The 12804-nt window shown below is 39.9% G+C and overlaps 1 protein-coding gene across 6 annotated transcripts in view; it reads right to left on the bottom strand.

Moving 5' to 3' along the window:
• The window catches only part of enah (ENAH actin regulator), a 66886-nt gene extending 54464 nt beyond the window's left edge, over positions 1–12422 (bottom strand). The window contains exon 1 of one of the 6 annotated variants that reach the window (XM_015604835.3): positions 11985–12422. In XM_015604835.3, the coding sequence (XP_015460321.2) occupies positions 11985–12073 (89 nt within the window). In that variant the 5' untranslated portion in view covers positions 12074–12422. The remainder of the gene's footprint in view (positions 1–11984) is intronic. The other 5 variants (XM_022666301.2, XM_049480751.1, XM_022666329.2 and 2 more) reach the window with 5 other exon arrangements.
• Positions 12423–12804: the final 382 nt, after the last annotated feature.

Below are 12804 nucleotides of genomic sequence, written 5' to 3'. Positions count from 1 at the left end.
ATCAGCAGATTATGCTGATTATAATGCTGAATATGCATGATCCTCAAGCAAACAAACGTTCAATCACAGCGATGTTCCCAGTACTTCGGGTATTTGCTCTCTTGCAACAGTGAAGGATAATGAATGTCCAACGTAAATGATTAAGCACTTTTTTTGTCACAGAGATAAATTGCAAAACCTATGAGTAAAGCTTACCAAAGAAAACTGAAAATGTTACGGGGCTCTATTTAGCACTGTTGACACAAATACATGTATTTTAGTCTTAAAAACAGAACACTTGACAAAAAAGGCAGGTAAACTCTCTAATGTATCTAACATACCTGGCTGCAAATGTAATCTGTTAACAAAAGCCACAGCATGGTAAATACATACAGAAAAATTTAGGCATTAACCAATCATCACAGACTAGAAGTTATAAAATTCAGACCCCAAGCATGGCTTCCTGCCCAAAATGCCCATGGTAGGGGTGACAGTGTGTTACTGAATCAAGGTGCAAATTTTAAGACCTTTGCATTATCCACTGATAAAAAGAGATAAAAAGAGAATTAAACATAGTCATAAAAGTGTTTTAAAAGATGTCTCAGAATAAAGTCGAGGCAAATCACATGATCAGCTGATAAGGTAACCATGACATTACCATGGAGAGTGACATCAGTGGCAAATTGGACACACCAGCATGAGTTCATGAATACCAATTCCTGCAGGCTGGAGATTGTGTGATAAGTCCTTCCTCACTGCAGAGGGATAAAGGGAGGGGGAGTTGGCCTAAATGGATCATGACCAAAAATACAACCCCTCAGAAAGAGGCTGAACAATCACACCATGTAAACATGTTAGTATCAGCAGATAACGGCTTTAAACAAAAAAATAAATGAACAAATTAAGACAAATATTTGTTAAAATTCAACGGATTTATTGTATGTCAGAAGAGCAGAGCATTTAGGTGATGCTGGATTACTGTGTTAAAGTACCAGCTCAACAATTATTATAATCCTATATATATATATTTAGATTTTTAGATCATGCAGATATAGTTTTAGTTGTCTACATTTGTAAATAAAGAATCCATTATCTGGGAAATAAAAAGTGCGCAAATGCTTTAAAACTCACTAGGTAACGTTAAAATACATTCAAACAAACAATAACTTAGTAAAACGTAACTAGACTCCCCTATTTCTCAAAATTGTCATTTGTTTGCACCTTTGATTTTTCAGTGACCATGCAATGACCATGAATTTTCATATTCAGTTAAAGGTTTCAGGGCTGAACTGACATTTTACATTATTTAACAAAAACCCATATATATTTCAATAACACAATCAAATATTACTGAGAATAAAAGCCTCTCAACTCTCCATACCAGCCTTTTTGAAATATGACTGGATGCAGCCTACTAACATGACTGCAGAGTCTCATGCATCCAGAAGCTACACAGACAGCTGTAAAAGACAATTTATACTTCTGCATCAAACCTACACCATAGTCTATGTAGCCTATATACTGTAGCTCAGCGCGCACCTCCCTGAAAATGTAACTACGTGTTGTGAGATGTGGACTGTCTTAGCTATGATTGGTCCGCTAGGCCTCGCGTTCCTGCCCACACATTCCTGCCTTCGTGGTTTAAACTGCAGAGCGACACAGAACCACCGATATGTGCACGCAGAAGTATAAATTTGCCTTAGAGTTAGGGCTGGGGTGACGCGTCGACATAATCGACGTCATCGATTACAAAAATACATCGATTTGCATAACGTGCGTCGGCGCGTCGTAAACATGGCGGCGCCTGTGGAGAGCATTAGAGGTTAGATCGGGCCCAAAAATTCCAACTGGCTGTTTTCGGGCTGTTTTAATGAGCGTTTTAATGAGCGTTTTAATGAGCGAGCGCGAGCGCTTACAACTGACACCGCGGACCGCGAGGTGCCGCCGCGTTTGTGCCGAATCCGACTCTCTGCTGAATCTGACTCCCGCTTCGCGGACAGAATCGGCACAACACCCCCGCTGTAGAACTGCGGTAGTGAAAACAGCGCTTATAAATAAATTAGTTTAGTTTCACTTTCAGTTTTCGTTATTTTTTTAAAAATAAAAATATAATTAAAAAACAGACGCCTACATCTCGGACTATTTTCTGGAGCCCGGGTCGGATTTACGGGCGGGCCTCGGGTCATGTCGGGTTCGGGCAGAGAATCTAAGCTCTAGAGAGCTTGGACTCCGGAGAGCAATCTCCAGCTACAAAAAAACGCCAGCGGGCATCTAAAGTTTGGGAGCATTTCACGCAAAAGGGCAACAATGTGGTCCTCTGCCATACGTGCAAAAGGAGCACTTGAAGCGCAAACATCCAGGAGCACTATGTCAACAGGGTCACACAGTAAGTTACCGTTTACATCAGGGTCTCCGCGGGTGTCCTTAAAAAGACTTAAGGCTGTCTACCAAAGGTTTTAAACCTGCCACAGGCAGAAATTATACATTTTTGGTTTATATTTGTGCATGGCATTTCGCAGTTTCCAGAAACAGTAGCATTATTCATAGGTTCAGGTGTTTAGCTAAGCTAGCTGCCTTAAGTTATTTTAGCTAGCGCCGTCGGCGCTGCGGTGTCACACCGTTTTCTGTCACCGTCGGAATTTTGTGACCAGTGCTCACGGTTATGAGCATTCATTGGCAAAACGGAAGCTTTCTATACCTACACCTTACCCTCAGCCCTAAACTGAACCGTTTTGGCCAGTCGGGGTAAACATTAGAAACGAACACGTTTCGAATCGGCCAGTGCACCGGTCTGCTGAGAACTACTTGCCAGTGGTCACAAAATCTAGCGGTCACAGAAAACAGTGCAACACTCGGTTGTGGTGTATGGGAGCTTATCCATTTTTAGCGTTATAGATCTAAACAACGTGCTGTACATGTAAGTGATTATAAGTGTGGGGTTTGGTTTAGTAGGCTTGTGTTGTTGTTGTTGTTGTTATTATATATAAATATAGTAATTTATCGTTTGCTTTAAAACGTAAAATAATTATTTAAATATGTTTCTCAATGAGTAGATTAGTCGACTAATCGAAAAAAATAATCGTTAGAATAATCGTTTAAAAAATAATCGTTAGGGACAGCCCTACTTAGAGTTGGTAAACGTTTGAACATACATATTTGTTCTCGATGTTATAGGCCACTTTAAATGCATATATTTATATATACACACACACACAAAATTATTCATATACTACAGAAACTCTACAGAAACTGTTGTTTAGTATTCTCCCATTTTGATCAACATGGATGATAATGTAAACAAAAAACTCATCATTTTTCAATGAGCAAAATTTACATGATCTAGCCTCTTAGGTAATTATTATTTCCCACTATTACGCTAAGCCAATTATTCATGTGGCCTCTAATTGCACACTAGTTATTTTCATTATTTCATTGTTGTGCATCAAATAAAAAAATGGTAATCTTTAAAATATACTTCATGCAGTATGGGAAAATTATATTGTTAGCTTTCCTTTATGAAACACTGCCCAATCCTACCATATTACAATAACACCCAAAGACGCAGTGAATAGCTCATTATTTAAGCAATTAGTTATGGATCTTCTAAGTAAGTATATTACATGGTCAGAATGACTGCCATCAATACTCATTAGTCTAGGCTTAGGCTAGGAAGAAGCAAAATGCTACAGGAAAAGTTATTCACACTGCATGCAGTCAGAATCAGAATAATTCCTTTTTTTCTCTCTCTTCAGCCGGCTTATCTGTTTGTAAATAAGCGAGATCCACCAAGCTTTGCAAACAACAAAATGACTACTTTCCATTGCTGTTCACAAAAGCAGACTTAGCTAAGGAAAACAAGTCTTGAATGGATAAAGTAAAGAGGTCAGGCTGAAGCTATTCTAAATCTTTATGTGCTGTGTTTTCTTACCACAAGCGAAGCTGCTTTCTAAACTTTGGTGGAAACATCTGACTATGTGAAAAACAAGAACAAGAAATGGGATCTAACTCAGCATTCCTGCAAACCCATGTTTTGCGAGGTCCACGAAGAACACTCATTTAAGTTGGTGAGTCAGCACTGAGGAGGAGATGGTATTTCCATGGACGACAATGTGGTTTTTTCGGCAAGAGCCCGAGCCCGAGACAGGAAGCCATGAAGGCCACATTAATCCTGTCCCTCTGTGGGTTTGGAGACCAGCAGGGACGTAGCCAAATCCTCCTACTTTTACTGCCTGCTCATGAACAGATTTACTATGCACAAAATACAGCAGAATCTTTTAGGTGCCACTAAAAGATTGGAATAACTAGAGTAGTTAAACTTTTATCAATTAGCAGGAGAACATTTCAGCAGGAGTAAAACATAGATCTGTAAAACAAATATCAAAACCAAACATTTTCTAAGAAGCCTAATTTAACAGTAGCTAGCGCTCAGGATCAAGGCTAAAGTATTTATTAACTTCTATGTATGGTAGGTTGATCATTGTAACAAGATATATCATGTACGGTGCAGAAATTCATTCAATTCATGATACAGGGTTTTTTATCTATAGTCAGTTCATAAAAGCTCTTAAATTAGATGTGTTAGACAGTGTATATAAATGCCACGGCTGGTGATATGTGCCAGATCCTCTTAGCTGAGAAGGAAAAATGAATAGCAAAATTGTGCACAATTTAGCTTTAGCATAAAACTTTACATAACTGCCATTGTTGAGGCAGTGGCAATTTAGCAGTTAGCATCCTGGATAACTAGTTTCGAAAAAGAATAATAAAAGAATAATACAATAAAGAAATATAAAAAAAAGTATATAATACCTGAACTGACTAACTAGCTTCAACTAAAATCTGATTGCTCTAAAATGTTATGATGGAAGGCTACCATTAAACGCCACAAATACCTGCATATTACTGCATCAAATGAAATAACTACGTAAAGTAGCAACATACAAAGTACCTTAGTTGCTCATTTTAAGCCAAGGATAGTGTGACAAAAATATACAAATAAAAAATATATTTAAATGCCCTAAATAAGGCAATAAAACTATGCTGCTTGGATGGACATTAAAAAATAAGTTTATTCACAATCACGAACTATGAGGGAAGAGGAATGGGTAAAGGTTCTGCTGAGTGTTCACATTGAGTGTAATTAAACAGAAACCAGAAATCCACCTTTAATTTAAGATGGAAATTTAAGATTTAATGGAAATGCAAGCTCCGTAACTGTTTAGATAATGAATTATCGATTTTCTTCTCAATATATTGTTTGACACAAATGCATGTTAGGCACATGTTCATTGGGGGAAAGTAAAACTGGATAGAAACAAGCTAATATCAGAGTGGGGGCTGCAACTCCTCAGCCATTTATTATCAGAGGACTTCTGCAGGACATATACTGGCCCAGAAATCACACACTTAGGAAAATGTTAAAGACAAAAAAAGCCGTATTTTACTGCAAGGCAGAGAATTAACAAGCAGTGGAACTCCAACAGAGGATCTAAAAATGCATTTCTTCCATCCGAGGTGATCTGAAAATGCTCTTAGCAATGATTTGGGACTTTTGAATGAACACTAACAGAGCTTTTTACCTACTCCACTAGCCTTTGGGAGCGTGAGAAAGAAGACAAGAGCTATTTTAAAACCACACTCCTGTAACATGGAGATGGCTCTAGCAGAAGGATGACTGCTCACAGGAGGGTCTGGGCTATGGTGTAGGTGTTGCATGGAGCTTGAAATAGGCTCAGACTCCCACTGTGAGATGCATGCTGATCCACAACTGCTCAGTGAAAATGTATACTCTCAGAGATCTTCATTAGATACTGATATGTGCAATTAGGTAATCTGCAAATCAAGTGGCAGCAATTAAATGTATAAGCTCAGACAGTACCTTCAGGTGGTCACCTGAATTGATCACATTTTGGCCACCTTCTAACAGCTACTGCAGCATAATGCAAAGCGTTACAATCCAATGTTGTCTCAATCTGGTTCACCAGCATGACCATGAGGATTTCTCAGTTAGACCTGCTGTGATTATTTTGTTACGCTTATCGTACAATAAATGAATATGATGTTTATTGTTTTTGATGACCTTGATATTGTCAATGTGTTTAACCAGAGAGAAGAGGGAGAGAAGGCCACCCCACCCCACCTCAAATTTCATAACGCTTAAGTCAAAAATGCATATGCTATACAGCAGCACAGGAAAGTTCCAGACCTTCAATCTGAACCTGCTACACTCAGCCAGCTATTTACCCTATCTGACTCTAACTCAACCAGAGCTGCTGCTGAACATTCAAATGAGCTTTGTGCGGAGAAGCAGAGTAGACTTATCTCCCCAGTCTATCACTCTATGATCTGATCCCAAACCCCAGAGTGATCCTTTCTGAATGCTGAGTTTGCGATCCCATTAACTGGAATGAGCTATGTACACTTTTCAAATAAAGTGCTAAATTGTATGGGTCTATGTATATACATACATTCATATACTAGTCGCATAAAAATATTTTAAAATTACAGTATAAACATTTATCACAATAAATACTAGGAAAATGTATCTCCCATTAAAAACAGTTATTGTGACCGGCCTACTCACTGTTCTCCTCAGTCACTGGATCCGAAACCATCAGAATAGGAAAAACTCCGGGACTTATATTCTACAATTTAATTACAGACATTTTTAAGTGCAGGCACTCTTGGGATGCAGAAGGGAGAAGACTGGAATGTGTGAATATTGCATTAGTTAAGCTTTAAGGCTTTGATAACCCTGCAGAGACATCATGTGCTGCTCATCATGAGGATGGGATTGGTGGGGTCTAACTCAGAACTCCAAAAATAAATAAATAAATAAAAATATCAACATTACACCAATGTGCTGAAATTAGCCTTAGAGCATAATTACGGTAGTAACAGTTGGACAATGCCAGGCATTCGCCCGCATGAAGGCCAAGAGAAGCATCCTCATAAGTCACAAGCCTTCACTGGTGAGTCTCGCTCTCCTCTGGTCTTTTTATAGGCTGAGGAATTACAGCCATCACCTTAGCAACACTGTATGTGGGCGGGTTTTGTGCGTGGCTCCTCCGTAATACTGGGAGAGAGATATTGTGTAAGGACAAAAGAAAAAGCCAATCACCCTTCTCCTCGTGGCTCGTCCACCTCCCACACCTCCAACACGTATTGTGGATGTAGACGTGAACCTGGCACATGTGTTACTTGAGACAATCTCTGTCCCAGAAGAGGTGGTTTAAAAAAGCTGCTAAGTGTGTAACGATCAGGGACACATTCATATAGCATTGCTGCACAACAAATGAATTACTATTTTAAAACAAGTTTATGTTATAATCCATCAAGTAGAGTGAGCATAAAGTACTGATGAGATCAGCTTTCCATAGGGAGGAAGGGCAAGCTAATTTTCCTGCAGGTCTATAAATGTTTACGACTGATTCAGTCACACAGGATAAGAAATCAGTTTAAATGATAGACAGGAGGTGCTTTGTGATTTCCACACAACAAAAAATGTTACTGTGGGGGACTTGTCTCTTGGGCTAAAGCTCAAACTGTTCAAAATGTAAATGTTACACACAATCCAGACAAGCTGCCTGCCATTCATGAACAAATAAAGATAGTTGGTGATGAGAATGACAGTAGGCCACATTATACATCACCTCCATAAATCACTGCCATAAACTGTGCAGATAATATTGTACAAATATACTGTATATATTAATCATCTAATATGAACATTAATGTGGCAGCACTAACAAGTGTCAAAAGGCAAAAACTTAACTAGTGCAACAACTTCTAGCTAATATTAACTAGAGCAGTTAAGGTCATACAGAATATCAGACAGAATAGTTTACACCCAAGTAACATCAGCCAGAGTAGTAAACATCTAGGTAACATCAGACAGTGCAGCTTGCATCTTAACACATAACTAACCACAGTTAATTGATTTTAGCTGTGCATTTCCTATGAAAAATAAATGTTCATAAATATTTTTTTAAACCTGGTTATGATATAATTGCCTGCAACAGGAACATATTCATCAGCTTTGAGTGTGGGGCATGGATGCCAGCTACTGTTTTCGACTTGAGAGAACTGCCCATTTTAATGCTGCTGTATGCAAAAAACCTGGGCCAGAGCCTGAGATTAGAGACTGGAGTCATCATGAGTATCATGGCCACCGATACACTGCACACCACAAGCAGTTGATGAAAACTCTCAGGCCAACACTTCACTGTGTCTTCTACATGCTTTTGGAGACCCCAGTGCCAATATGCCACTATGTTAGCATGAGGCTATCTTGCAGTAATTATTATGACTGAGGATGATGCCACAGGAGAGCTGGAGGGTCCCCTACACTGCAAACACCTCACCTCCTCCACAGCAACAGCAAACAAGGCTCAAAAATACACTCCACTCACAGACCAACACACACACAAACACAACACACACACAGTAGAAGCTGAGCACATTCTTTTCATGCTATGCTTTGCAGGACAAGGCAATGCATCATTGTTCCAACAGTAGTTTTGGTGACCGCATTCTACATGCCAGACCTGGTAACTTTTAGCTCACAGCAGGGACATAAGGAAACCTTTTCAAAGAAACACAGCTGAACATGAACAAGAACACTGCCTGATTATCATAATTTAGCGGTTTAGTTAGTCACTGTATTTAACATTACAAACCTCTTACATCTTTAAGCCCAATAAATTGTAAAAACTACCTTAGGTAATTTAATTTAATTTTCACCTTCTGAACCAGACTAAATAAATCAAAATAAGTCTAAAATAATGTTAATAACATTAATGGCATTTTCACACCCGTAGTTTGTTTCTCTGGTCCGGATCAGTTGATGAGTGTGTTGACTGAGCGTTTTCCTCTTCGGTTTGATTTGTTTTCACACATGCAAAAACCTAAACGCACAAAAATGCGCAATCAACAAACCACGCGAGCACGCCATCTACTCTGCTTGGTCAGAGCTGTCTGAAGCGGGAGCAAGAAAGTAAACTTAGCAAATCAAAATTATATTTTTCAGACTAGCACATATACCTGTGCAGTGTAAAGCTGCTTTAATACTCAATGCCAAATAAGACCAAAAAGTGCTGGTGTGAAAATAATCTAAAAGTGTCTTATTACAATTACAATTACCCAACCCACACATTAGGAATCCTGCTATCACTAGTGATGCCAACACCAGAAGACTAGCACATGCTTCCTTTGATACATGTGAAGTCAGCCACCACCTCTTCTTAAACTGCTGCTGATGCAGCATTGCTGAGTAGCATCACAGAGCACCCGGAAGAAAGAGCAGCGACTCAGTTCTGATACATCAGCTCACAGACAGCTTGTGATGCAGACATCACCCTTTGGAGTAATGGGGGATAGAGAGCGACATCTACCCACCCAGAGGGCCAATTGTGCTCTCTCAGGTAGCTGATGGCAAGCTACATAAACAGGATTCGACCCAACGATCTACTGTGGTATAATAGTGGTAGCGCTTAGTCCCCTGGACCACTCAGAGCCCCCAGCATTTAACATTTAAAAGAATAAGTCATGGAAGGAAAAAAGTAAGAAAACATTTCAGATAATAATAATAATTCCACTAAATGTAAAGTTGTGGGTGTGTTACTAGTCTACCGATCACAATTTGGTTCCCTTGTAGGCTCTAAGTGGACAAATATACCAATAAATTCTGCTGCTGTAGAATGTAATGTCTCATTGTTTTATTGTAAAAAATACATATACTAGTATCACTGTCTTCTAACATAGTTACTGCAATTCAGTTTCTAATTTGCAATTTTGTTTAAGCAGAGGTAAAAATAAATTGCTACAGGAGTAGTAATTTTTTTCTGATCTGGTCTGATAACAATAAGAAGACAACTGAGGATTGAGAGCTGTTATTACATTTATTTGGATATGTAAAAGACTTTGGGAGCAATATCTCTGCAAGATATCTCTGCAAGATAAACTGAAGAATGAATGATTCACAAAAACAAGTCTAAAAAAGGGAAGTAGGTTAATGGCTGTGTGTAAACTGGCCTTTTTTCAGATGACAAAGATAAACTACTGCACAGGAAAAACAGCACGTGTGCAAAAGCACATTAGAGAGCTTCCTAACTGCGATCAACAGGTCACTCTCTTACAACTGACAGTAATTAGTCTGACCTAGGACAGTAGCATGGCAACCACAAACCCCTTGAGAAAAGCACCTTCCCACCTGCCGCTAGCTACTGCTACTGCTGCTGCCACTGCACACACACACACTCACATTTTCCTGGGTTCATTAGGAACCACACTGTTACAGTCTACAAGCTCACAGACTAGAGGAGAGGACTATTTGACAAGCATCATCACCACAGCAAAAGCACCCTCAAATTAGCAGTAAACAGCCAAACAGCTTCTGTTTTTGACTAAAGCTTGTGTTCTGAAAAAAGAGAAAGAAAAATGTGTTTATAAGATGTAATATTTTGTTAACCTTACTATAATTGTAACATACCAAAAAGCTGATTAGGGCAGTGCTAACAAAACTTGGAAGGATGTCTATGTCTATTGGCACCATTTGAGAAGTTATCATTTTACACTGAATCAAGAAAATAAGGAAAGCAATAGTTAAAAGTGTGTACAATTTTAAACTGAGTAACTGTAACTGATTAGTAACTAATATTTATGCTATGAAAAGAGTTAAGATGGAAATTAAACAGACAACCAATAAAGCACTTGTTTAAAGTTTTATTCCATGATACAGTATAATGTTTACATTAAAAATGTGCAAATTATTTTGGAATATAGAGTAAATCATACTGGACTGCTTGTTGTGTTGGAAATCCATACAGCCTGAGCTCGCAGTCTTTTTAGACACCAGTGGAAGACAAGAATGCACAATTTTCTAAAAACTTCTTAAGTTATCTTAAGTCAGCAAGTAGGTCATTAAAAAGTCTGGTCTGACAGGTCTCTCTCAACAGGATCCACGAAACAAGAGCTCAGACTTCAAAACAAACAGACACACAAAAAAAAAAAACTCTGGTCCTTCACACACTTCTTAAAGTGTCCTCATTCAGTGCCATGTTGGCTAGTGAAAATGGCAGCAGTGGACAAGGCCTGAGGCAAACACAGAGGTTGCGATGGGTTTGACAATGCTACCTTGTTTGTGGAAGTCAGCTCAATTTCTCTTTTTACAGAGTGGCAGGGAAATGAGAAAGTGGCAGGTGAGTGCTGACTGAGACCAGTTCTCCCTGAGCCGGCACTTTACTGAAGCCTCCCATTGAGCACCCATTCATACACTCTTCTCCTCCACACTATCCCATACACACACACACACACACACACGACTTTACACCCAACACGCACACATCCATCACTTATACACTCATTACTTGAGGCTGCCTTGAGGAAAATGATCTTAAGCGTTTGCTGTTAATCATGGCTGTGACTGGCAGCACTGTTCCTGCTGGATAAAAGCATTTATGTACTGACTTTAGGTTATAACACTTCTTACAGACAGAATAAGGAAATCAACAAATGAAAGGAGGTTCCAGTCTGGATTGCAGCGTAGCATGTTCAAATTGCTGAAATCTTGATCAATGTTTGATGGCAGAATTCCGCAGTACACAAATGTTTATAGCTCGCCTAATGGTTCGAAGGCCAATTACAATCACGCCACGAGGAGCTATTAGAGGAAATGCAATAATCTTACTGAAGACATCAGCTCTGCTTCCATTAGTGAGCTCATCCTCCATAAAGCACAGTTATGACAGAGCAGTGGCACTATTAAACAAATCTACAGCTACAATCAAACCAGTGTTAGCAGCAGCAGTGCCAATCCCTGTATCATATGGACGGATTTTTCCCCCCCCATTTTCGACACCACATTATGCAACACTGGAGCCTGAGCGTTAGAGCAGCATTATGAATGCAATGAGCCAGATGCTCCCCCTTCCAAATATGCAACAGATTGCTTTGATCCACACACCCCCGGCCAGACGGAAGCCCACGGAAACCCAGTGCCTACGTACCGGTGCGCTTCCATTTTTGAAGATGCCGAGCATTTTTCACCCAGGATGAAGCCAGACAACTTGCAATGCGTCGCAGACTGGAGCTGCATGGCCAAAACCCCCCACCCCTTTTACCAGAAGCCCCCCAGGGCGACTCCTCGGACGCTGCGGTTTCGATCCCGATCACGCTCTCCTATTCATCGCCTTTGCCCGGCTCTGGACGCATCAGTGATTCATTATTTAGAGACGGGCGCGAGTCAATGGCGCTTCCCCATGCCGCTCGCGTACACAATCCCGCTTTTCACAGTATCGGCCGGTAACCTGGCAACAGGCATTTGAGCGCTCACAGTTGTTGAAGATCACGTTCAGGGAAGATGAAATCGCTACGCTGTGTTATTACTGCTCAACTAAGCAGTTTTTTTCTAATCTCCTCTCTCTCCCTCTCTCTTTCTCCCTCACACACAGACACACCATCCTTCCAACAATCTCTCCCTCCTTTGCTCTTTTTCTCTCCCACCCGCGCTCTCCCCAGTCTCCTCCGCTGCTCTGTTTTGAAAAGAGAAATCTCTACCCGTTATGATGCATTCTCTTTGTTTCAGTACAGCCTGAGCCAGGCACTATTCTGGGCAGGGCTTTTCACATGGCATGTGTCGTCTAATGGAGGGTGGGGTGGTAAAGACACACGAGTCTGTAATTAGTGGCACCTGCTACTGTAAAAAGCTGCAGGTTTCAATTCAAAAAAAGGTCTTTAGAGTTTGCTAAGGTTAGGCAATATAACTCGATGACATTCTGACCTTCTAACTTGCTGCCATTATATTTTATCGCAACACATTGCACTATA

The sequence above is a fragment of the Astyanax mexicanus genome, chromosome 1 (genome assembly GCF_023375975.1).
Source record: "Astyanax mexicanus isolate ESR-SI-001 chromosome 1, AstMex3_surface, whole genome shotgun sequence".
Lineage (NCBI taxonomy): Eukaryota > Metazoa > Chordata > Actinopteri > Characiformes > Acestrorhamphidae > Astyanax > Astyanax mexicanus.
Note: the sequence above shows the minus strand (reverse complement) of the source record. Positions and strands in the feature narration are given on the sequence as shown.